Below are 23,805 nucleotides of genomic sequence, written 5' to 3'. Positions count from 1 at the left end.
CCATTTCCTTTTCCTATGCTACCTCTCCTTTTTGACTGCCTCGATAGCTTTATGACCATGTTTGCACAGCATTTCCACTTATTAAAACGTCTTTGACTTCTGCCCATGTTGTCACCCACTAAGTCCAGTTGTGTTCTAAAGCCCTGCAGTTAAAAACAAAACCACTTTTCTGTAAAATGTTTTGGCATGCAGACAACAGAGCTGGTTCACATCTCTAGTTTAGACTGGTATGTTCCTGACACACAAGTCAGATTTCACAGTGAAGTAACACTCCTGAAAAAAATTAAACCAATACAGATCTTACAATCTAAGCAGCTGAGCAAAAATACATTTAATGCATCATAAAGATGCTGGTGGTAAACTCTGTATGCTTCAGCTATGCTGCATCAGCACAATAAGAAATTACCTAATTTACCTGCAAACTAATCTCTTCTCCTGTATAGCTGGATGCCACACCAAGAACACTTAATTGAATGCAACAATAACAGCTACCAGCTTAACTCCAGAAACTGAACAAACTGGCAACCATGCAAATTTGCAGTAAGAAAGCGGTCAGCTCTGAAAAAAGCGTGATCTATTAATCACTTCAGAAAGCAGAGCAGGAGACATACATTATTCTTGCCCTGACAAAGGAAACTGAAATAGAAGTCCTTAACATTGAAAAAGAAAGAGAAGTAGCTGGTGGAGCATTCCCTGGAATACTTCTTGAGAAACAAATTACTGCCGCTACAGCTTTGTATTTCTTGGGACAAAGACACACTGGCTCAAGAAGGATGTGCTCACAAGTGGAACACAAGTACACATCAGTTCCTAGCTCTGTAGCACAAGGAAGTGTTAAGTTAAGCTTAAGTGAGACTAGTCAGATGGCTCCATACTTCCTTCTTTCCACCTTTGGTCTTCCCTCTTGTCATCATCCTAACAAAAAAACCCCAGAAATTTTCATCAGAAATAGCAGTTATCCTCACTCCTATTATTTCTGCAGTTTCATGATGTTTTGTTACTTGACACAATCCCACCCCAAAGGAACTGCAACTCCCACACTAATAAATCAAGTTCTCCTGCACTAATAAATCAGGTTTGGAGTAAGTATTTTGTGGTATATTGGAATTAAAACATTTTATTAAAAAAACTCTACATACATTGACAAAGTCTTATTAGTTCATTAAAATTGCAAAGCTAGACACATAAAATCCAGGAAATGCAAAGAAAGTAGTCTAAGCAATTTTCATTTAATCGTATTATGATATGACCTTTAATTACTTGATTCAACAACATTTCTTCCTTCAATTGTTTTTAGCATTTAATCTCTTAGATTATTTAAACAAATGGAAAATATTAATTTCTCCCTATGGGCACCTCATGGGTCAACAGTAGAGCCAGAACAATTAGATCAACACTACAGACCTCTACGATACTTGAGTTAATTGACTGCTACGCAGACTGTACCGCCCTTCAACACAACAGCGCAGCACTAGGGGAGACTAGAGATAGAACCGCTTCCTCCAAGCAAGAAACCTTCTGTCCTCACCCACTGCTGCCTGCCCTGCTGTGTGACCTCTGCTTCAAGCTCTGGCTTGGCCACAGTGTTTGTAGCACATCTAGAACATGTATCCTAGAACGTGGATTCCTGCCTTCCAGCAACTCTGCTTGTGCTTCCAGGCCAAGTGCAAGCCACCCCCCCAACTCCAACCTGACTGCCACTAGCTCTGCTGCTCTCCCTTTTGGAGACTGCCCAATGCCCTTCCTTAGGAAGCTCCTTCTGCATCAAAATTCCCCTGTCAGCACCTGATCACAGAATCATAGAATCGTTTAGCTTGAACAAGACCTTTAAAATCATTGAGCCCAGCCGCAGATTAACACTGCCAAGTCCACCACTAAACCATGTCCCCAAGTGCCACGTCTATACATTTTTTGAACGCCTCCAGGAATGGTGACTCCACCTCCCTGGGCAGCCTGTTCCAATGCTTGACCACCCTTTCTGTGAAGAAGTTTTTCATAATACCAAATCTAAACTTCCTCTGGAAAAACCAGAGGCCATTTTCTCTTACCTTGTCACTTGTTATCTGGGACAAGAGACCGACCCTCACCTCACCTCGCTACAACCTCCTGTCCTGGTTTAACCCCGGCCGGCAACCAAGCCCCACACAGCCTCTTGCTCACTCACCCCCGGCCAGAGGGATGGGGAGAGGAATCTGAAAGGAATGTAAAACTCAAGGGTTGAGATAAAGACAGTTTAATAGGTAAAGCAAAAGCCACACACAGAACCAAAGCAAGGAATTCACTCAGCACTTCCCATGGGCAGGCAGGTGTTCAGCCATCCCCAGGGAAGCCGGGCTCCAGCACATGTAACTGTTACTCAGGAAGACAAACGCCATAATGCCAAATGTCCCCCCCCTTCCTTCTTCCCCCAGTTTATATATCCAGCATGACATCATATGGTATGGAATGCCTCTTTGGCTAGCTTGGGCCACCTGCCCTGGCTGTGTCCCCTCCCCCTTTCCCGTGCCCCTCAGCCTCTCACTGGCAGGGCCCAAGAAACCAAAAAGTCCTTGGTTTAGTATAAACATCACCCAGCAACAACTGACAATATCAGTGCAGTTATCAACGTTGTTTTCTCATCAGACCCAAAGCACAGCACTGAACTAGCTACTAGGAAGAAAATTAACTCCATCCCAGCTGAAACCAGGACATCTCCTTTCAGTTAGTTGTGAGAGCAAGTCCCCCCTGAACCTCCTTTTTATGTTTTACATTAAACAAAACACACATATACATGCCTGTAAACTCAATTACCACACAAAAACAAACTTTTCCGTTTGGTGTGTGAAAAAAACAGTTTTTTAACAGAAAAACATAAAAACTCATCCCTTAAAAAAGCATATACAGAAATTGAAAATAACTGAAATGTATTCAGCATCAAACAAGAGTTCTATCTGTTCCAGACCCAAAGCTTCACAATTCAAAGGAGGTTGGAGCTAGGTTGTTTTAACACAACTTGCATAAGGTGCAATTACAGAACAGCAAACCTGATCCTACTGGCTCTACTCACCAGAGCATGTATTATCAAGATGCTGGAGGAACACAGAACATGAGTACATGATATTTAAAGCTCACCTGTGCTACTCTAGATGGATACAGAATCGGAAACAAAAAAGCTCCCACTTAATATTTTTAACTTCATACAAATGTAAGCTGTCACAAAATAACTTCCATTGTGTTCATACTACTGGGAAAAGCTGCCATTCTTTTATTAACAATTCTTCCTAGCATTACTCAGTCATTGCACATTAGAACCAACAGCTGGAGAATTTTGAGTGATAATGAAACCTGTAACAAGCCATCTTCAGCCGTCTTTTCCAAACAATAAGGGAATTAAAATTTCAATTTAAATGCAGAGGTTTGAAACACGCTTCAGTGGCAAAATTACTTCAATTAATGTGAGAGGAATACAAAGAACAGACTGCAGAAATGTGATGCAGCAACCAGAAATTATGCCATTAGAGTGCTTGCATCAACCTAACACAACGACTGCAAAGGTCTAATTTCAACTGTACATATCACAAGGCTACAGGCAACAATATTAATCAGTGCTCCAATTTCAATGTGAGGGATAAAAGCTCCTTGTCAGATCACTGTGGGCTTTTTATAAGCCATGAGCATCTGTTTACCTTGAGGAATGAAACAAGAGGACAGAGAGATCTATATATACACTGCATCTCTGACAGTTTTGTAATTATTTTACATGATATTCATATCATATAAAAGGAGAGAGGAATTATCCTGCAGCCAGTGATTACAACACCACAGTCTTGCAGAGGCAGTGTTAATAGAAGATGGCAAAAGCCAATGAGCCTACAGTGATTTTTGCCTATGAAAAAGCTCCAAAAGCAGGTAGGTTGCTATTTCTTTATTACAGGTATTACTTGTCTTCAGATGAGAAATAGTGCATTCAACTTTCACTTGAGGCTTCTCTGCAATCTTATTTTAAACAGGAATATATTAGAAAAGGATATATTAAAAGAACAAATTAACAGCTGCTTTTTATATCATTATCATTTGATTTCTTAGAAAAGATACTCTAGGAAAAAAGAAACCCAACTACTACAAAGTCTATACTTCTGTGAAGTCTAATATCAGCTCTATCTCATAACCTCAGGCAACCTTTTCTGCACACACATGTGTGTATGTATATAAGCACACACACAAAAAACTGCACACACAATATATTGCAAACAAATTATCACAAATACACATATTGTAAACTATTTCTAAGACTTATTATATGATAAATCCTAAATATTGTTATTTTTCTTCTTAAGTTTCCTATTTTATATTCCGATAGGAAATTACTTTTCTGGAATTTCCTTCTGAAAAAAATTTTAATTAAAAAAACCAAACAAAACCAAGCAAACTGGCAAGTCCATCAGTAAAGGAAAGCACCAGCATTTCAACTGACAGGCATGTTAACTCCGAATGCTGTGGTTTTCTCCCTACGTTAAACACCCTTAATTTACATCTACTTCTTTATCTGTCATAACTCAAAATACCAGACGAACACCACACTCCAGTTTCCTATATCAGAAACCTGACACAAGTTTTGGCAAAACCTGATTGCACTCTTCTCATATGTGCTTCCTCAAGCCATTGCATTGCTGATACACTTTCAGGAATTGTAACAGGTTTTACCATGACACTATAAAAACTACCATGAAAATCCCATTCTACATTACACAGAAATGGTTACATTACCAGAGACAGATGGCTTACAATACAGCAAGAAAGATATAAGACAATAGTTCATATTAAAAGGACAGTGAGACTCTAAGGAGAATAACATTTAGAGAGTTCCTAGAAGATGGTTTTAAAAAGGAAGAAAGGGAAAATTGTGACCAGATTCTAAAAAGATGACTGCGCCAAATGTGGCATGAAAACAGAACACGAGCAACAGAAAACAGGAAGTGATGGCACAGTGAAATCGGACATGAGGATGTGACAGCAACAGCAAAAATCCAGATAGGGTTATACAAGCTATCAGAGAAAGGGATGAGGAGACTGCCATCAAAATTTTGACAAAATGTTTCAGAAGGAGCAAGGTAAGCTTTAGAAAGTCATATTTAAGGTAAAATGAGATAAAACGGAAAGAGGGGAATTAAAGTTCAAGTATGGGTTCTAGAAATATGAGGTGACAACACTAAGATTTCCAGCTCTCTATCCTGTTGAATAATGACTTACTAAAAAGAAGAGGCACAGCTAAGAGAAATGCAAAGGACAGTAAAGTAAAAAAAAAAAATAACAAGAGGCACCAATACAATGAAAAGATTTCATTAAAGTCATTCTCTGGCAAACACAAAGAGGAATATGAACAGACATACTACTTCTGCCTTCACTTCTGAATCACCGAGTGCTTCAAGTTGGAAAGGACTTCTAGAGAACATCTAATCCACCCCTCTGCTAAAGCATGGTCACCTAGAGCCAGTTGCCTAGGTCCACGTCCGGTCTTGAAAATTTTGCACAGACTGAGACTCCACAACCTCTCTGGGCAACCTGTTCCAGTGTTCAACCATCCTTGCAGTATTTTCTTACCTTGACATAATTTCCTGTTTCAACCTGTGTCCACTGCCTCTTCTAGTGTCACCAGGCACCACTGAGAAAAGCCTAGCTCTGTTTTCTTTGCACCCTCCCAAAAGAAGTTTTCAACTATCCATAGTATCTCTCTGAAGTTTCCCTTCTCCTAGTGAAGCAGTCCCAGCTCTCTCAGCCTCTCCTAAGATGCTCCTGCCCCTTAACCCTCTTTGTGATCCTTCACTGGACTTGATCCAGTAACTCAATCACTCTCTGGTACTGAGGACCCATCACTGGACTCAGTATTCCATACATCAGGACCAAGTAGAAGGGTAGGATCATCTCCCTTCTAAAGTCTTTAATTCCTGACAGAAGACAGTTCCAGGACAGGAAGGACTGGACCCTTGGTGAGGAAGTGTGCTTATTAAGTTTAGAAACAAGAGAAAGAAAAAGACTGTTATTGGAGAAGTCCAGGAAACTTCTACCTCCACCACAAGACTCGAATTAAAAGGTACGCTCACAAATGAGATGGAACTGAAGAGGAAAAACACTTGAAGACCAGGAGAAAAAAGGTGAAACAAAGAGCTGAAACGAAGTAGAAAGGTTTTTTACCAGGACTCATGATCCTAAGTGGAAGACAATGAGAAGCAAACACACCTAAATAGTCTCCTCTCTGAATAACAACCAAAGTTGTGAGTGTGTTCTTAGAGATAAAATAGGAGAGAAACAGGATAGTTTTCCTGTAACAAAAATGGATTTGAAATAATTTATAAGATCTAAAGAGAGGTGCCTGGGAAATTAATTTTCAAATAAAGCACCAGGTTGCAAAAGCAGAAGGAAATCCTACGTGCAGATCAAATGGGTAAAGAACTAGATGGTTATAGAAATCATTGTGATCAGAACATATGAACAGATAAAGACAGTTCTGAAAGACAAGAGATAATCAAACAGGATGGGAGACTGTAATCCTAAGTCCAGTCAGGAAGGATCAAAACAAAAGCAAACAAATTCCAGTATAAGAAAGCAGCAAATAACAAAAGAAGAAACTAAGGAAAAAAAGCAAATAACAGCACAGACAGCAGATCTGTCTGCAGATGATCAGACAGCTGACCAGTGTGTTTCTGCTAAGACACTGGCCCAGCACAAGGTACCGCATCTTACCAGCATGTCTGTTGCGTTGAGGTAGTGCTTGCTGGCCATGCACTGTTCCAGCTTCTGAGGCACTTGCTTGATGTTCTCTATCTCATCCAGCAAATTCAGGACATGTTTGTGCTCAATCCCTTCAATCCACAGCTTGCGCAACTCATCTCGCTTGCAATGCAGCAGCATCTTACATGATAGCAGATTCTCCTTCACCTACAAGCAACATGTCAAAAGATTACTTATCTGTCCCTGTAACTGGTGCTTCTAATATAGATCAGCCCTTTCCCACATTTACTTTATTAGTAATTCCAAAAATATCACAAGACTACAAACAAATCCAAGTTTCTTAAAATTTTTGGTTATTCCTTTGGCTGTAAGGAAATATATAGCACATACAAACAGGAACTGTTTTCATAGCAAAATGTTTTTTAGTACAAGTTTTGTATGACTAGTGAAAATTTAACTGAAGTATCATAACATGAACAAATGCAGGATCCTATTAATTATGACGAAAGACTTATTTGCACATTTTTCAAAAACCAATTTAGTATTTTGGCATACAGCAAGAATCCAATTTTCAGTGAAAGCAAATAAGCTACTACTAATTTTTCTGTTGTAAACATTTTCCATCTGCCTATTGCATCTTTTGGCACATCTCCTTCTTTCTTCAAGTTTGGTGTATTTCTTGAAACCTGACTGTCTAAAAGTACAAACATTCTCCTAATACCTCTATGTAATGATTTAACCCCAACCAGCAACTAAGTACCACACAGCTTAGTCCCCACCCCGAGGGATGGGAAGCAGAATCAGGAAACAGGTAAAACTCTAGGGCTGAGATACGAACAATGTAATAATTGAAATAAAGTAAGAAGAATAGTAGTAACAACAAGAGCAACAATTGTAATGAAAAGGAGGGAGAACGGGAAAGTAATAAAATCCAAAGGGAAGAAAAAATGCCCAAACAAGTGATACATAATACACTGTTCACCAGCTGCTGACCAATGCCCAGCTAGTCCTGAAGCAGCCTCCCCCGTCAACTCTCCACAGTTTATATACTCAGCATGAGATTCTATGGTATGGGGTATCCCTTTGGCTAGTTCAGGTCAGCCGTTGTGGCTGTGCCCCCTCCCAATTTTAATGTGCCCCTCCAGCCTTCCACTGGCAGGGTCTGAGAAGCTGAGAAGTCCTTGACTTAGTATAAATATTACTTAGCAACAACTAAAAACATAAGTATGTTATCAACATTACTGTAACACCAAATCCAAAACACAGCACTGTACCAGCTACTAAGAAAATTAACTCTAACCCATCTGAAACCAGGACACTTGAGCAATACCAACTTTTTTTTGTAAGAGATACTGTTTCATCAGAACAAGCAGTTAAGATACAGTCCAATTCAGCACTTCCATTATTTATCAAGGCCTCTACATCAACTAGAGAAACACCTTGGTGTTCACCATTCAGTTCGTTTTCAAGCCTCATGCCATCCTCAGTGGCAAAGCCACTATTATTCTACCCCATTCAGGAAGCATGAAGAGTTTTTCCTCTCCACTCCTTCTGCTCAAACGCACAGCCTGCATTCCCTGTTTTCGGGTTCTCCCAATGTCCTCTGGCAAGGTCAGCATAACCTAGCTTTTCTTGCATAATGTACATCAACAGTGCATATTAAAATGTGGAAGCAATTAGCAACACAGCTTCACACATCGCTTTCACACTACTCTTGTTTTTGTGATAAGTTATGAATACTTAGGGTCCAACCTTTTCTCAGGCTGAACTCTCACTGAATTACACATGAAGAGAGACTCTCAGAAGTAGGCCCTTCAATTTATTTTTAAATAATGAACCTTCAAAGCACTCCAGAAATCCCACTTCAGCTGCACATTCTCTACCTTGTTCATCTAAATGCAGTTTAAAAAAAAAAATACATGCGAAACAGATTGACCAAACTAAAGACAACCAGTAAATAACAATAGCTACATAAAACAGCCTCCATCCAGAGTCAGAAAAGACAACGGTTTTAATACAGCAACATTGCACTCTGAAATGTCCTTCTGGAAAGAATAACCTAGAAAAATCCTCAGCCAACAGAAAACCTAACAGAAGTGTCTCATAGCTTGCTGCAAAAGCAGAGGCAAAATAAAATCCACGCAGAGATCATTTCAGACTTAATCCCTGTTCAATACCTTAAATTAAAATGTTTCACTGACCTAGCGCACCATCATCAGTGGGCTGCTGTTACACAGAGCCAAATTAGGTCAGCAAAACAATCATGGGGCTAGAAGGAATCTCACAAGACATTCCTACCTCTGTCCTTGTGAGAAAGAGTATCAGCTATACCTAAATGTAGGAGTAGGGGAAGGAATGAACAGCAAGTCTTTAAGAGCAATCCTCCCCTTGGAAGGCCAAACTGTTTCTACTTTATAATCCTGTTTTACAGTGGTAACATATGTAAAACTGGATTCAAAACTAGGACTTTCCCAACAGGAATTCATACAATTGACTGCAAAAGGTAGATATGCAGAGGGATCTGGACTATCTACACTTCCACAATTCCTAATGCAAGTAAATGCCTGTGTGATCATCCACCTTCCACAGGACGGGAACATCAAAATTAAGTCTGATAGCGTAATACAGATTGATGACAAACCAGATCTGGGGCCTCCCATGAGATTAGGTCAAAACCACTTCAATATATATTGACCAAAACTAATAAGAAAACTTAAATATCAAAGGTCCTTCACCCTTAGACATTTTTCTAGGCGGGACCAAAAGGTCACACCCTACATGTTTGTTTTGACCTCTGCAAAGCATAGTACACTGTGTGAAAATAGGCCATGGGCTACAGTTTATTTCAATTTTAGTGCAATTGATCTCTGTTTTCAAAGTGCTGAGCTTTGTACATAAATCCTAGAATGAACTCTTACCCTTGGAAAGCCCCAGAATGGTCTCATTTTCTTTGAAAATGCTAAATGAATTTTAAAAGCCAGAAGGGTCAGTACATAGCCCCAGAAGGGTAAAAGCCTACTGCTCCTAAAGCACTTCTGTGGAAGGTTTCAAGCTGAGATCTCCGCAGAGCTGAGGTGGAGGGTGGGACAACAGGACACAACAAACAAATTTGGTGCCTAATTTGCCAAGCTTGGGTATAACAAACTACACAGGAAGTAAAAGATGGGACCGGAGACCAAACTAATCTATTCCTGCAGGGAGGGGAACAGGTCAAAGAAGTTCACAACAAAGAGTGCTAGAGTTATTTACTGGCACACTATTGAAGTGTGAGCACTCAAAATACAGAAAGATACAGGGGCACAGAGTTCATGTATATTAACAACAGAACCGAGTTTGGAAATAACACCAAAATTCATATTCTCTAAGCAAAATCAAGCTGATGAATCACTCAGACTATTCAGGAGGTGGTTGAAGGTCAACATATCAAAATATGAACAGATTAGATGAAAAGGTGTTAGCTTAGCAGCCCTTAAGACTTCAGAAACCTGAGAGCAACACGCCCAGACACTAAGTAAACAGAGCCACCACAAAGCTCTGTGCTTTATATCCACATCTCCATTTGCTTTTTAATTACTTGTGTCCTCAAACAAGGAGAGATGATATGGAAAACACGTTGCTAGTAATACAGTAGTCCCAGGCTGTGTCTTAGGACTGGATGGTCAATTCCTAACCAGGCCACACATTGACCTGAAAAATTAGACCTAGTTCAGAATTAGTGGGTAACAGTGCTTTCTCAATTCAATTTTTAGTTTAGTTCAGACTGATCAGTAGCTGGAAAAACAAAGAGAAAAATAAAGTGTTAAAATGGGAGCCTACAACATTTATATACTACCAATACAAAGACAGTACACAGGATAAAGGCAGAGGTGTTACACAGATTAGTACCCAGAATACAACCTATTGAGCAGAGGCAAAGTTAGTCATCACCTGTTTGATCTTGTTGCGTGAGTTGGTGATGCGCTCTGTGATGCTCTGGTATGTGCGGATCGCAGTGGTGAGCTCGGTGTAGTGCTGGACAATCAGCTCATCCAAATCCCGGTCACATTTCTCATAAGCTTCTTCCAGACGGCCTTTCTCAGTCTCTCTGTCTTCAACATCATCACTGGTAGATAAAGTCCTAAGGACAAAATATTACAAAAATAGGGATATTTTGAAATTATCTGTAAGGACAGGAAGCCTTTGCCTAAAAAAACACACTACCTACCCACTTTCATTAGTTTTTACACTTTACTGAGTGTTGGTTATTTCTGGTAAGCATGCCTGTCTGGTATTCAGTGAAGCACAATGTACTTCAAGAAAATAAAAAACCATAAATATTGTGCTTTTATTAGTTCCCCAGTTTTCAGCTGCTTTGGAGCTCTTTTACTGTACTACTAGATTTATGAAAAGGGAAAGTTATCTGTTAGTTACCATATTTCCAGAAAGTCATTAATATGGGCAGAGTATAACATAGGAAATACATGCCAATTTATTACTTACAAAGAACAATAAAGAAGAAATTCTGCCCTGGACTCCTATCAGTGCAACTGATTGTTAGGAGCACTGCAGTTACTGCTACTTACCTGCCAAAAGTACACTAGGGACATCACAACCACATAAAGAAACCCACCAAAAGCGTACCCATGCTTTCCAATAGTCAATGTGTTCTCAAACGTACACCAGCACAGCAAAGAAATGCCACGGGCCCTTATTCCCACCCCAACCCCACCCCCCCATTTATTGTACCCTTTGAGCAACATAATCTAGTAAGATTTTTAATATTTTTTTAATTCAATGAAGTTTAAGATTCCAACAAAACTGCTGAAAATTTAATGACACTGGCACAGAAGACAAATGTTCCTCAGTGTCACTATAAATTTCTACTCAAAAATCTACGTAATCTTTCTCCCTCTTTCTCTTCACCCCGCTTAACCCCTCCAAGACCCATCTTGCCACCAGATTGAGAAGCCACACTTAGATTGATTCCATGGCACTACCAAAAAGACGCAGGGGACAGCAAAAGACATATCCTTATCTGCTATAGTAGGCAGCACTCAAAAAGTTGGTTTGTGCAAAAAAAGCCATCCTGAATTTTCTTCTTCCTTTATCCTTAGAGGGGTAGCTATGGTCCATACAGGTTTCTGTTTTAAATCAGCCATATAGACATTGAAAACTGATACTTTGTGGTGAAAAACAGAAAATTCATTTAGGATCATTAATAGTAGTTATGACTTAAGCACTGGTATATCACAACCTTAAGAATGAGCAGGGAAGAATTCTGTAGCTCTACTGATTTCTGAACCACTTAAAAAAACTAACAACAAAAAATAAGCAAAAATAAAAATATTTGAAAAAATATTCACTGCATACAAACTGGTTTGGATCATATACTTAAAAATCATGAAACAATCAAAACTTTCAAAAAAATCTGGAACATTTACACCCTGAAAGTGAGGTGCCTTTAAAAATACAACCAGCAGAGCATGAACAGTGGAGACTTCATTTAAATCACAGCAGTTTAGGCCTCTGAAGCACCATCTTAATATGGTATGCATCCTACATTGAAAGAGTATAAAAATAGTAAAGGACTACAACAGCCATTATTTCCAATCCAAAAGACTGAAAAACACACCTCCAGGAATAAGAGAGAACTTCTTGGGGTTTTTTTCTGGATTTCTTAAGCTATTTATGTAGAGAAGGTCAAATACTTGGAAGGAGACAAAAAAAAACCCACTGCACAACCAAACATTGCTGAACACTGCTGCTGTTCTCTGCTTTCACTTTGGATTTGTTAAAGCAACGAGGTCCAGTCAAACTGAAACTATCTCCTGCTGTATCTCCTGCTATCAAGTAAGAAAGAAAATACCAACTTTCCTCGCAATAACTGTCACTTGTCCTTGACAATAACAGAACGCAAGCAGGAACTGCTTGCACATCATTGAAAAACAGACAAAGGACAGAAACCCATTTCATCATGGTTTATTTAAGAGTATCTTCAATGACAACTGACACAGTATCAAACTCTACAACTCGAGGACAGTTATAAAGCAGGTGTGTTTATTGCGGCGCCAGGTGCAAGGGGAATCGCTCCTCCTAACTTGCACACCGTTTCAACAAGCAGACAGGTATTTATTATACCAAGTCATGCATATACATAAGGTTTCTGAAAATTCTGAAATCTCCTCCCCCTGGCGCCTCTTCAAGATGTACTTTTCCCCTTCTTGGTCAGTGACCTAAAGTTCCTGCTTACCTTTGCATACATTAGCAGTCTTTGTTGTTTAGCTTCTGTTACCTACTACAGTTGTTATACCTCATCCATTATCTAACTTTTGTTCAAGTGTATAAAGTCTGCTGGCTAACAATTAGTTCTTCCTTATTGTCCACTCTAAACATGCCAAGCCAATACTTGCTCACTGGGCTGGTTTTAATCTATATCCCCATGATCTCTGGACCTGGGATCCACCTCTTCGGGGTGGGGGCCATTTGAGTGGGAGGTCACTTAACTCCTACTACCACCATTATTTTACCCTAGATTGTTTACTTTTAGCAGTTAGCAGGTCCTCATCTGAAGGCTCCTTATTTGCATTCTTGTTGAGCTCATCTAAGTCGGTACTAATTGTCCTTTCTCGAAGTGCTAAGTGCTGAGCTCCCAGCCCTTGCTCTTTCTCGGGTGTTAATGTTTCTATTATCTATGCAGCTTCTGTCTGCAGCAGAGTTTTTAGGTTTTTCACTGTATCACAAGCAGGACAGAAGGGTTAATACTTGACAGATTTTCCCGAGTTGCTCAACGCAATAGGAAAGTAGTAGAACTCAAGTGCAAAAGCTTTTCTCAAACAAATGCAAACAAAGAAACATACAAGAAATGCTCCCTCCCTCCCAGAAAGTCAAGAAGACATACCCAAAACTTCCAGTTCACTACTCTTTCTTCCCCTCAAAGAAAAACAACAGGCTGTACCACCTACTCAAGGACTCCATCTTTAAAAAGGAAAAGCATCCATTTCACAGGAGATCACAATCCCAGAAAGAGCAGCTAAGAAAACTCAAGTGAGCAAGCAAATCTGTACTACCATATGGAAGAGCGCACGAGGAGGACAAGAGCACACACACACTTGTCCTACTCAACTACCAAGGAGGACAGAGGAATTACAGCCCAAATATATCCTATAACACCCTAAAAGAAGACAATGTACCCAAGTGATTTATTTTCCAGTTTTAACACTTCTTTTCACTTTCAGATGGCAGTGGCAGAAGGCCATAACAGATACCACATGGGAATGAAGAGAAGAGATCCTCTTTCTTTTGTTATGCCTCAGACTATCAGCATGGGAGCCTCACACCCTCCTCCCCACTCCCAAATACCAAAAGCTGCACATTTCACAGGAGACAAGGGTGCTGAGAACATGCTGAGATGAGAACCCCCTTCCTCATTCCACTGACAGAGTAGCTTCTTCCGATGCATAAAATTATTTGTATCACTTAAAGTTCCACACTTCATTGTAGCTACAGAAACAGGAATGCTTTCCAATGTTTTTACATTAATATTCTACCCCCAAACATTCTTAGTCGTGTCCTAAATAATGGTTTTACAAAGATCATTTTTTTTTTAATTGTACTGTACCAAAGCACTTTAATATCACACAAAAGGGATCTGAAAAGTAAGAACAGTGGTTACAAAATAAGCCTGGTATTAAGATATCTCGGTTACAGCTTCTGCTCCACCACAGACCTCTAACATTGTGCTTACAGCACCCTCACGTTGCAGACTGCATCTTGACACTATATCATGAGCTACACACAGCTCTTGGCTACTACAGACTTCTGATGTAAATATCCACATTTGAGTGGAATGGGCTCCGCAGGCACATTCTATGTCCTTGTGGCCCAGTTTCTCTTTCCCACCTGGGGAATACACAACACTGGTTCCTCGAACAAGGGAGCTAAGATTACACACACCAAGTACTGCTGAACACTCAACACTCTTAGCAGGGGTCATGTAAACACTTCAAAGTAAGGCATGAAGATGTGCTAGGAAACAAAGCTAAGCATACTCTTAATGCAGCAGTATTAAAAATAGCATGAAGTTTGGGTTCATGCTATAACAGATGAGCAGAAAGCAAGTGCAAGATTGTGTTTGGCAGTAAATCATCCTCCATTAAGAGCTCTTGCAGATAAATATGCTTCCTTTGTAAAGAACTGCTTATTTTTGCTAGGAGAATGTTCTTCAGCATGGGTTACACTAGACAAATGTATATATCCTTTTTAGAAATTGACATATTGTTTGAGTTTGAAGCTGAACAGTATTGCTTGTCTCTGTAGTTAATGAAAACATCGAATCTCTCTAACCTGCATTATAGATTGCAGGAAAATCATGGATTGCTCTAGACAATGTAGCAGCAGAACCAAATTGGTCTATATCACAGATTAGAAAAGATTTAGTTTTAATTAAGGAAAATTCCATTTCAAAATTCTTAATTTGCCAAAGCTGTTGAAGCTTTGGCTTGAATCCATCTGCAATGCTAGTAGTTTGATATAAAAGCTTAAGATCTTTCTCCAAGGATAAGACTACATCACTGTAATGTCAGAAGATCTCTCAAGACTTTCCTAATGCTCCTGCCCAACTCAGGCTTCCTAACAACTTCTAATCACAACTGTGGGTTTTAAGCAGATTCAAATTGTGCTGCCCAGTTGTTTTTGTCCTTGTAGTTTAACTTGCCTTCTACAGGAAAAATATTTTTTGCTAAAAACACTTAACATTTGCACAGACAAAATAGATGTTTATGAAGCCTGAGAAGTCACAACAGGAACTGTAACTTAGAAACCACAAAACATGTCAAAAGAAGGACAAAGCTAGTACAGGTGGATAACAGAAGCCTTTGTGAAATACCACAAGTTCATTCCTACTGAAATGATAAAATGACAACATCTAACTAAAAGGATAAATCTTAGTTGCCATTTTACCATTTGTCTGCTGAGATCTGTAATATACATTTGCTGCCCCCTTCAGCAGAATCAAGATGCTTTAGGGGGTAAAAAGCCAGCCGATGTGGCTGAGCACTACACACCTTCTCACACAGTTTAAACTCCGAAGACCTCATCTTTCAAATCCACAACATAGCCATCAGTAGCATGGAAATATTGCCAACCCATCTTAAAAAGAAAGGTAATAGGAATCTGCAGGCCTCAAAGCTCCATTCCATCCAACCTGACTTCAGGAACCTCAGCAGCACATACTGGGAATATAGTTGCCAATTAAGTGTTTTTCTACACTTAACAGTTCTCTGAATCATGAGCTTAATATGCAGAGATAGCTCAGAATCCAACAATAAGAGCAAGACAAAGGAATCACTCTAATGCTGTATAAAACCTTACTATGGCCATACTTGGAGCAATGTGCACCGTTCTGACCTCCCCCTCCTCTGTTGCCCTTCGAGGGGCAACTAACACAACAGAGGGGATTAAAGCAGCTGTTCTCTGCAGAAACACTAAGGCCAAGATTCTTCAGTTTGGAAAAGTAAGTCTGGAAAAAAGATACAACTGAGGTCTGCAGAAGTCAGAAACAAGATCAATAATGTAAATGCAAAACAGTTTTTCACCAAATCATACCCTACTAGAACTAGAGGGACTTGTTGAAACTAACAGATCAGTTTAAGAAGCATCAGCAATTCAGAAAAAGTACTTAAATGTATTCACAGACAACAGGTCAAGACAAACACTGAAAAACTTGCTGGAATGTATCCTCCAACATGACTAACTCAACAACTCCAGACACTAGGGAAAAATAAGAGAGGCACTGGACACCAGCAAGTGGCCAGACCTCCATCCTCTCTCGAACATTTCATATTACCATTGTTGGAGAAAAACTACCAGGCTGGAAGAACCATTAATCAGCCTCAAAGGAGCATTTCTTTGGTTTTATCCTCTGGAATACTTCACTAATATAGACCACCTAAATCTGAGTAATTTTTCGGAGGTGCTGGAGGTGATGTTACAGACTCCTGCGCATGTACACACAAACATACATACAGTAAGTGCCAACACAGGGCCTTCCCTTCACCTTACCAGGTTATTTCAGCATCCAGACCAGCAAAGAGACAAGACAACCATGGTCCATACTTGCACAGTTCCAGGTGAAGCCACTATGCTGTCAGGCAGCAGGAAGGGGGAGAAAGGAAGAATTAACAAAACACTTCTGCAAAATACTGCTTTGTATATCCCAGGGACATGCGCACCAAGGATAAAACCATATTAACACACCATTACCATTTTTTTCCAGGCTGTGATCCTAACCTGCAAGACTTAATTCAATGAAAGTTTCAGGCCTAGTCAACTGCCACATTCCAAGATTTCCAGCTGGCTCTATCAGATGCACCAGCTGGGAAATGTTTCTAGAATTAGCACCTGTATTGGGAACCTCTTGCTTTCTTTAACTACCTTTTTTGGGAAAATACTGTGGAAACAATCATCAATAAAAATATCCTATTTGTATTTTGACCAAGAAATTTACCTATGTTTTATGGCCCTTTAGTCTGTCCTAGTCCAAAACATTAAAGGGACCGCTTACTATGCCAAAAGGGATAAATAATTCAACACTTTCTTTATGGATAGAAGTTGAAATCACAACCCAAGATCTAAATGGAGAAAAGCAACATCAGAGACTACTTTTTCATTTCTTTGACTGAAAGACCAGCAAGTTTCAGAAGCTTAAGGTTTTGGTTTTAGAACTTTGTTATTTCCAGTCATTATGGGAGCCTGGATTAATGGCTGGAGAACAGCAAAGTGCACATGTGATCCACTCCACAAAGACATCATCAGAAGAATCATCAAAGAGCACTTAGAGAAAAGTAAAACCATTCTTTAACGGATGCAAATAGCAATATATAAGTAAGAGGAAGCAAAGCTGTTTCCAATCAAAATGTCAGAAAGAAGTGTGCTATAAAACTGAGAATGACTCTTCTGCATTTCTTTTAAAAATCACATTGAACTTTTTCCTCAGACAATAATACACATTGTTGTCCACCATGGCTATACTTACAACTGCTTACAGCCACCAGTAAGACCCTTCTACTCATTCTTCTCAAGTCACTGTATTAGATGAGGTCTCACTTTACCTACTTAAACCAAAACTTAACTCACTGCTTTCTCTCTACTCCAGTAATTCATTATCATGTATTTTCCTCCTTCAAAACCACAATATTAAATCCTTGAAGTTTAGCAACATCTGTAACTACGAAAATGCACAATGTCACTTTGAATCCAAAACCTTACTCTGTATGCCTCAATTTCCTACCTAAGCCCCTTGGTACAGGAGCCATTTCTTTTTCTTGCACTGCACAAAAAAAAAAGCAAAGCAAGAAATAATTAATATTCTCGAGATTATATATGTTCCTGCTAACACTGCAGAAAAGTAAGCCAAGGGCATCTTTGCTTGTTTCTGTTCTATTAAAATGTGTGGCAAGGAAGAAGAAAAGTCAACACACTGTTTGCCAAATAGAAAGGATCAAAATTGTTTGGGAAAGGAACCTTGCAGAAACAACTTTCAAGAGGGAATTATAAAACAGGACAGGATTAGGAAGCAATAATAAATATACATTAGCTTTTTAGAACTCCCCACAAAACAAAAGCATTCAAAACATACGACAAGCAGAAGGAACATCAGTTTAGATATTGAGTACATGCAGGTTATGAATTTGGTGGGGTTCTCCAGTAGGATTCCCTGATCAGTTCACTTGTTTTTTCATTTTCATTTTTCTAAATGAGAATCCGCCTCCCCTGTAAAATACCTGTAATTTATACTTGGCAGCTGGATGGCTGCATATGCCTGTCTCATTACCAAGAGCTCAATAGGATTAGAATAATTCTACCTGGATGTTAGTCTGTTAAGAGACATTTTTATGCTACAGTAAAACAGAACCTCATTGAGCCAAATCTCATTGACTTTTGATTTTACAGAGTTCAAAATACAGATTACACAAATGCAAAATGCTTAATTCACCGTAGTCAATTCTGCATATGGAACACAAGGTAGAGAAGATATTCAGACACAATCCTGAAATGCCTTTATCATGGGATAAGCAGCATAGTTCAAAAAACCAAGAAAAAACCCAGACCCTGCTATTTCCCCTGAGGTCAGTGAATTTACACTGGGATTAGATTAGTAAAAACAGTCCATTGGGACTACTCATTTCAGCAGAACTTGATCTGTGGATCACAAGCATTTTTCATCTCCACTTTCTAGCACCCAACTCAAATAACTAGGTGGAAAGACTTTTACAGGAGTCCTGAAGCACTGTCATTCTACAAGATGCCTAAAGCCTTAAACTGCTACAGCTGCTCACAAAGACAGGAATATCTGGTTTCGAGAGGTAAATATGTAAGAATATGTATTCACATTGGTCAAATATAATTGCCATCTCTACCATTTCTGCAAGAGGCTATACCTTTCTAGAAAAGTGAACTAACTCCCAGCTCCAGAAGAATGCTCCATCCTCAGCACCACAGATGAAGGAATAAAGTGTCTCAGACATGTTGGCACAATTAGGACCCAAAAGCACATTTGAAACTACTCTCACCTGGTGCTTTCCAGCAATTCAACAACCATCAAAACCTAGGGACTGACCCAAAACACTGGAAGGCAAGATTTCTGAGTTACAGATGCTTACCTATAAATGCTCAACACAGAAAAGTGTTTGGAAGCAGCTGGAAAAGCCAGTTGAGTCATTTTTTCTCTCCACAGACCTCAGTCTCAGCATTTTCCTCTGAGCAACAAAATTAAATGCTTCTCTCACTGAAACACTAAAGAGCTCTGAGAAAGTCACACAATGTCTCATTTTCATAATGCAGAAAATACTACAGACTGTAGCTACTATTTACCATAGTAAATACATACAGCACTTTGAAAATGCAACACATTAAGCAGGGATAAAAGAAACTTTTCTCTAGGAACCAACGTAATTAATCTGGTTCCAACAACACCACCAGCAGACTCCATACACTATATAACAAGTTATTCTCACACTGCAGACTTAGTGCTAGCTGTTTCTTTGTGTCTTGACAAATCAATGTTTTTCATAGACCTGTCCAAGATCCACAGGTGCCTGGACTGCAGAGCTACCACACAATCTCATATCCTCTGTAAATTTACTCCTACAGTGTGATACATTAAGGTAGGGAAGAAGAGAAAGGGGGTGCAGGTGGGAAGCAAACTCTCCCACATTCAAACACCACAAAAACCAACACTCACATGATGAAAAAGGACAGAAAACAAGCCATAATTTCTTCACAAGGTAATACATTTCCTTCATTGCTGTGAACTGCAAGAACGTGATGTCCACTAAGCTATTCAACAGCAGAAGAAAACAAATCCCATTGCACTACACATCATGTGTCCCAATAGGTAACTACAGAAGTACAGAAATGCTGCAGAGATCAGCTGCAAAACTATGAAGCGATTCACCTCCCTTAATAACATGCTATTTTTGAGCTTCAAATGCACTCCAACCCCAAAACAGGACTTAACATCATAGCTCCTAGCACTACAGGGCACCACACACAGATTAATCTTTATTCTGTGTAACACCCATGTTCCTGCAAATGTGCACAGCTTATCTGCACAAATGAACTACTACAAAATAAGCTCTGATGTGAATGAAATGCATGACAGACTTCTTTGCTCAGTCCCCATATCAACAAGCTTAACAAAAACTGAGAATAGCCACACAGGCAGTTACTAAGAAATGCTTTTCCTGGAGCATCCTGCGACTTTTCAGTAGGAAAAGCCTTTGCAAAGCCAGCAACAGGCATCATTGCAGGTACTTTAGGCAGCCACAGTGCCAAAGTGCTCAGGCTGGCGATATGGGCTGCTGAACCACCAAGCTTCAAGGGGACTAGTATTTTGTTCACAGAGACATGTACAGAAGTGGAAAAAACTGGGTTCCTAAACAAATCCACTCATTTTCCTCTCAAAGGGAGGCATGAATGAATGAATCTCCTCCATCTGCATTTTCACATTTATTTTCCTGCTTGACAGTAAAGATTTAGTTTCAGCACATGCGATCCTAATAGTGTACCTCAGTCTGAAGCATCAGAGAAGCAACTCAACTCTATTTTCCCCTCTTTTATTCTACAAGGGCCAATAACAAAACTTGTCTCTGACCTAGACACAAATCCATGAATTTGATTTCCAAATGCCCACAGTCCAACACTGGTTCATTTTGCAACATGCTGAGTGCCCTTAGAGCACACACAGGCTTTCAGCCTTCTGAACCTGAATTCAGGGTGCAAGCCACACCACTCCTGCTTCATCTAGTACCCTGTCACTGCATTTCATTCACTAGTGTTTTTTCTACCAAACCCTGCTATTTGGTTGTCCCCTCAATCCCTAATATTTTGCACTGTGGCAAAAGGAAGTTAACAACCTTCAAGACTATCCATTTACAGACACCAGCCTCAAAAATCACCACTCCAGTAGGAATCAGATTTGAGACTCAACAAGAATTTGTTTACATGGAGAAGTCTCATGTTTGCCCACATAGCTTGTATTATCAAGGGCTTCAGTCAGTTTTCCAGGGCAGACAAGTAATTTCTTTTGCTAGCCCACTGTTAGCTTCCTATCTACCCAATAAAACACCAAGAAAATTAGATTGCGTCAATTTTAAGGGAAAAATGTTAATGAATAATAAATGTTTCATTTCTGTAGATTTGCTTTTTCTGATGCTTTCAGCTATGTTGGGTGGATAACTTTGCCTGTTTTACCTACCCTAAGGCCAGCCATGTTAAGTATGATCACTGCTAAGCTATGGATAGTAAACAGTCTTAATTATCAATTTCTTGACTAGAAAATTTGTTTCAAAGGAAGAACACTATAGTAACAGTATGTGGGCATTATGATTCTGCGGGGGTTTTTATTAAATGTATTATTTTTATTTTTTATTAAAAATGAAAGAAAAGACATTGCATGGAAAATGCAAATATGCATTTTAGAAAATTAATGCAAAGTTAGCACCTGCAACACTCTAGACAATTCTTACAGGAGAGGAGTGTTGAAGTCCGTGCTGCTTTTGACCGCTGCTGTAGGTGTTCAGCACCAGTGTGTCCCTGTAGACCTTCTCTTCCTCTGCTCCACAGTATCAGAGCAGACATATGCAAATATTTGTGGTTTAAGGCAGAAAAGAATACTACATGAGGCACAGGAGCAGCTTGGAAATCCAGGAAGAATCTTCTGTTACTTCTGGATCCGGTTTCTTTAAGCACATAATTCACTTGCCTTCATTCAGCATCACTTATTCAAATGCAAACACTCATTAAAGACAGTGGGAAACACCAACAAAAAACCCAAATGCAAGCCGATCAAATTTAAATGTTTCTCATCTGATCAGGAAAACGAACATTTTAGTGACGTGGAATAAAAAGGAGTGCTGAATCACTGGGGCGATCAAACAAAGCTTCAGTTTTAACAGCAATCCACAGTAAACTTTCTGCCACCTGTTTCTACATTATTGTGCACCATTATCACAAGCCACCTTAAGCCTCCCAGTTCCTCCCCTTAAAACACTTCTGAAGCTACAATAACACAGACAGCTTGTGGTATCAACTCCGTACAACACAGCCTGGATTAAAGTTTGTCTTGGTGAAAGCTAAGGCTATGTTTAGAAGTGTGGCCAACTTACAGGACTCACTTATGTTGTAACCTTTCTCTCTGGTAAAAACAATGCCAGAAATCTGTTGAACAGAAGAAGCTTCTGAAATACACACTACAGCTTTGGGCAAAATCCAAAGTTTAAGGGATGCAGTATGATCCATCCCTTCTGAAGAAATTGGGCAAGGTTTTCAACATTTTAGTGTGGGCAACAGTTAAACAATAATTCTTTGAATTCTTTGAAATCTGCAGATAAAAAAGTGCTGGGTAGGTACTACATGTTAAGATTATAAAAACTGAGTATGTTTCACAATGTATCATATACATTTGCACCACTCTAGACAATAAAATCAATAGTACACCACTACGATTATCAACATCACCCTTCAAGAAGGAAAATCAGAGAATGAGGGAGTTTCTTTAGTCTCCATTTTATACCATACTAAGGACCTAAAAGACAAACCAGAATATGACAAGCCTCTGTCAGTTACAGGGTGGGGGGCTGGCGGGGGAGTAGATATCAAAGCACAGCCTTAGCTAAAACAATTTTTGACCAACAAAGGATTTGTCAGTTAAGTGAAGAAAGCAGTTGCTAGAAGCAAAAAAATCATTTCAGCAGAGCACTGTGGATCTCTAGGAAGACCAGTCTCCTCTCTGCAGGAAATAGCTGCAATGTGCCAAGGAGATTTCAGTATTAGAAGCAGGGGGGAAGGGGGGAAGGCAGAGTAAAAAGAAACCCGTTAGAATTTAGTTACTTTTCATAAGGCACCTCTTGCTGACAACCGTGACCACACAGCAATTACAGTATTTGCTCTCTTATTTCAGTTTAAACCGTTGTGATCATTACTAGATATTTATCGTGCACTAACACTTGAATGCCAGCCACCCCATTGAGAGACACCGCTCAGACATGGAGACTGACAGCACAAGCTCTTTTATGGCAAGGAAATCTAATAGACAAGAAACAACAACAGCTGAATAAAAGATAAGAGGTCAGGATGCGAGGGAAAGGGAACAAAATAACTGAGATGGAGAGAGCACATCTGTCCACATCTCAGCTGTCCAGCAGAAGCGAGCATAACCAGGCAGTTACTCAGACGCTGTCAAGTTGCAAATTATCACAGGAATTGTGGCAGTGAGTTTGAAGTGCAAGTTGTTGGGAGGATCAAATGTTGAATTCACAGATGCATGGAAGATGCACATAAGTGCTCTGCAAGAAATACTGTATGGTAAAATGCATTACTCTGTTATTACTTTTTCCTGCCCTAAAAGCTGTAGAGGGAAACAGAACATTACACTGATGCTGATGATTTCAAGAACTGGGCCTTGCAGTAAAATTGTCAAACACCACCGAAGATCAAACACACATTAAATGTTTACTGGAGGCATCTTACAAGTAGTATTTAAGCCTCTGAGTTAATCAGAGTAAAATGTTTAAGTGAGGAAACAATAAAATCTGGTCCTTTCTGAAAATCTAGACATTG

At 39.5% G+C, this 23,805-nt stretch overlaps 1 protein-coding gene across 3 annotated transcripts in view; it reads right to left on the bottom strand.

The window, feature by feature from the left end:
- Positions 1 to 23,805, bottom strand: part of EXOC4 (exocyst complex component 4) — a 408,445-nt gene that overhangs the window by 378,074 nt on the left and 6,566 nt on the right. For all 3 annotated transcript variants that reach the window (XM_055807287.1, XM_055807286.1, XM_027785678.2), the window contains exons 2-3: positions 10,636 to 10,825; positions 6,721 to 6,915 (exon numbers count right to left, since the gene is read on the bottom strand). In XM_055807287.1, coding sequence (XP_055663262.1) covers positions 6,721 to 6,915; positions 10,636 to 10,825 — 385 coding nt within the window. The remainder of the gene's footprint in view (positions 1 to 6,720; positions 6,916 to 10,635; positions 10,826 to 23,805) is intronic.

The sequence above is a fragment of the Falco peregrinus genome, chromosome 6, assembly GCF_023634155.1.
Source record: "Falco peregrinus isolate bFalPer1 chromosome 6, bFalPer1.pri, whole genome shotgun sequence".
In the NCBI taxonomy this organism is placed as follows: Eukaryota; Metazoa; Chordata; class Aves; order Falconiformes; family Falconidae; genus Falco; species Falco peregrinus.
The sequence above is the reverse complement of the archived record's forward strand: the minus strand, read 5'-3'. Positions and strand labels throughout refer to the sequence as shown.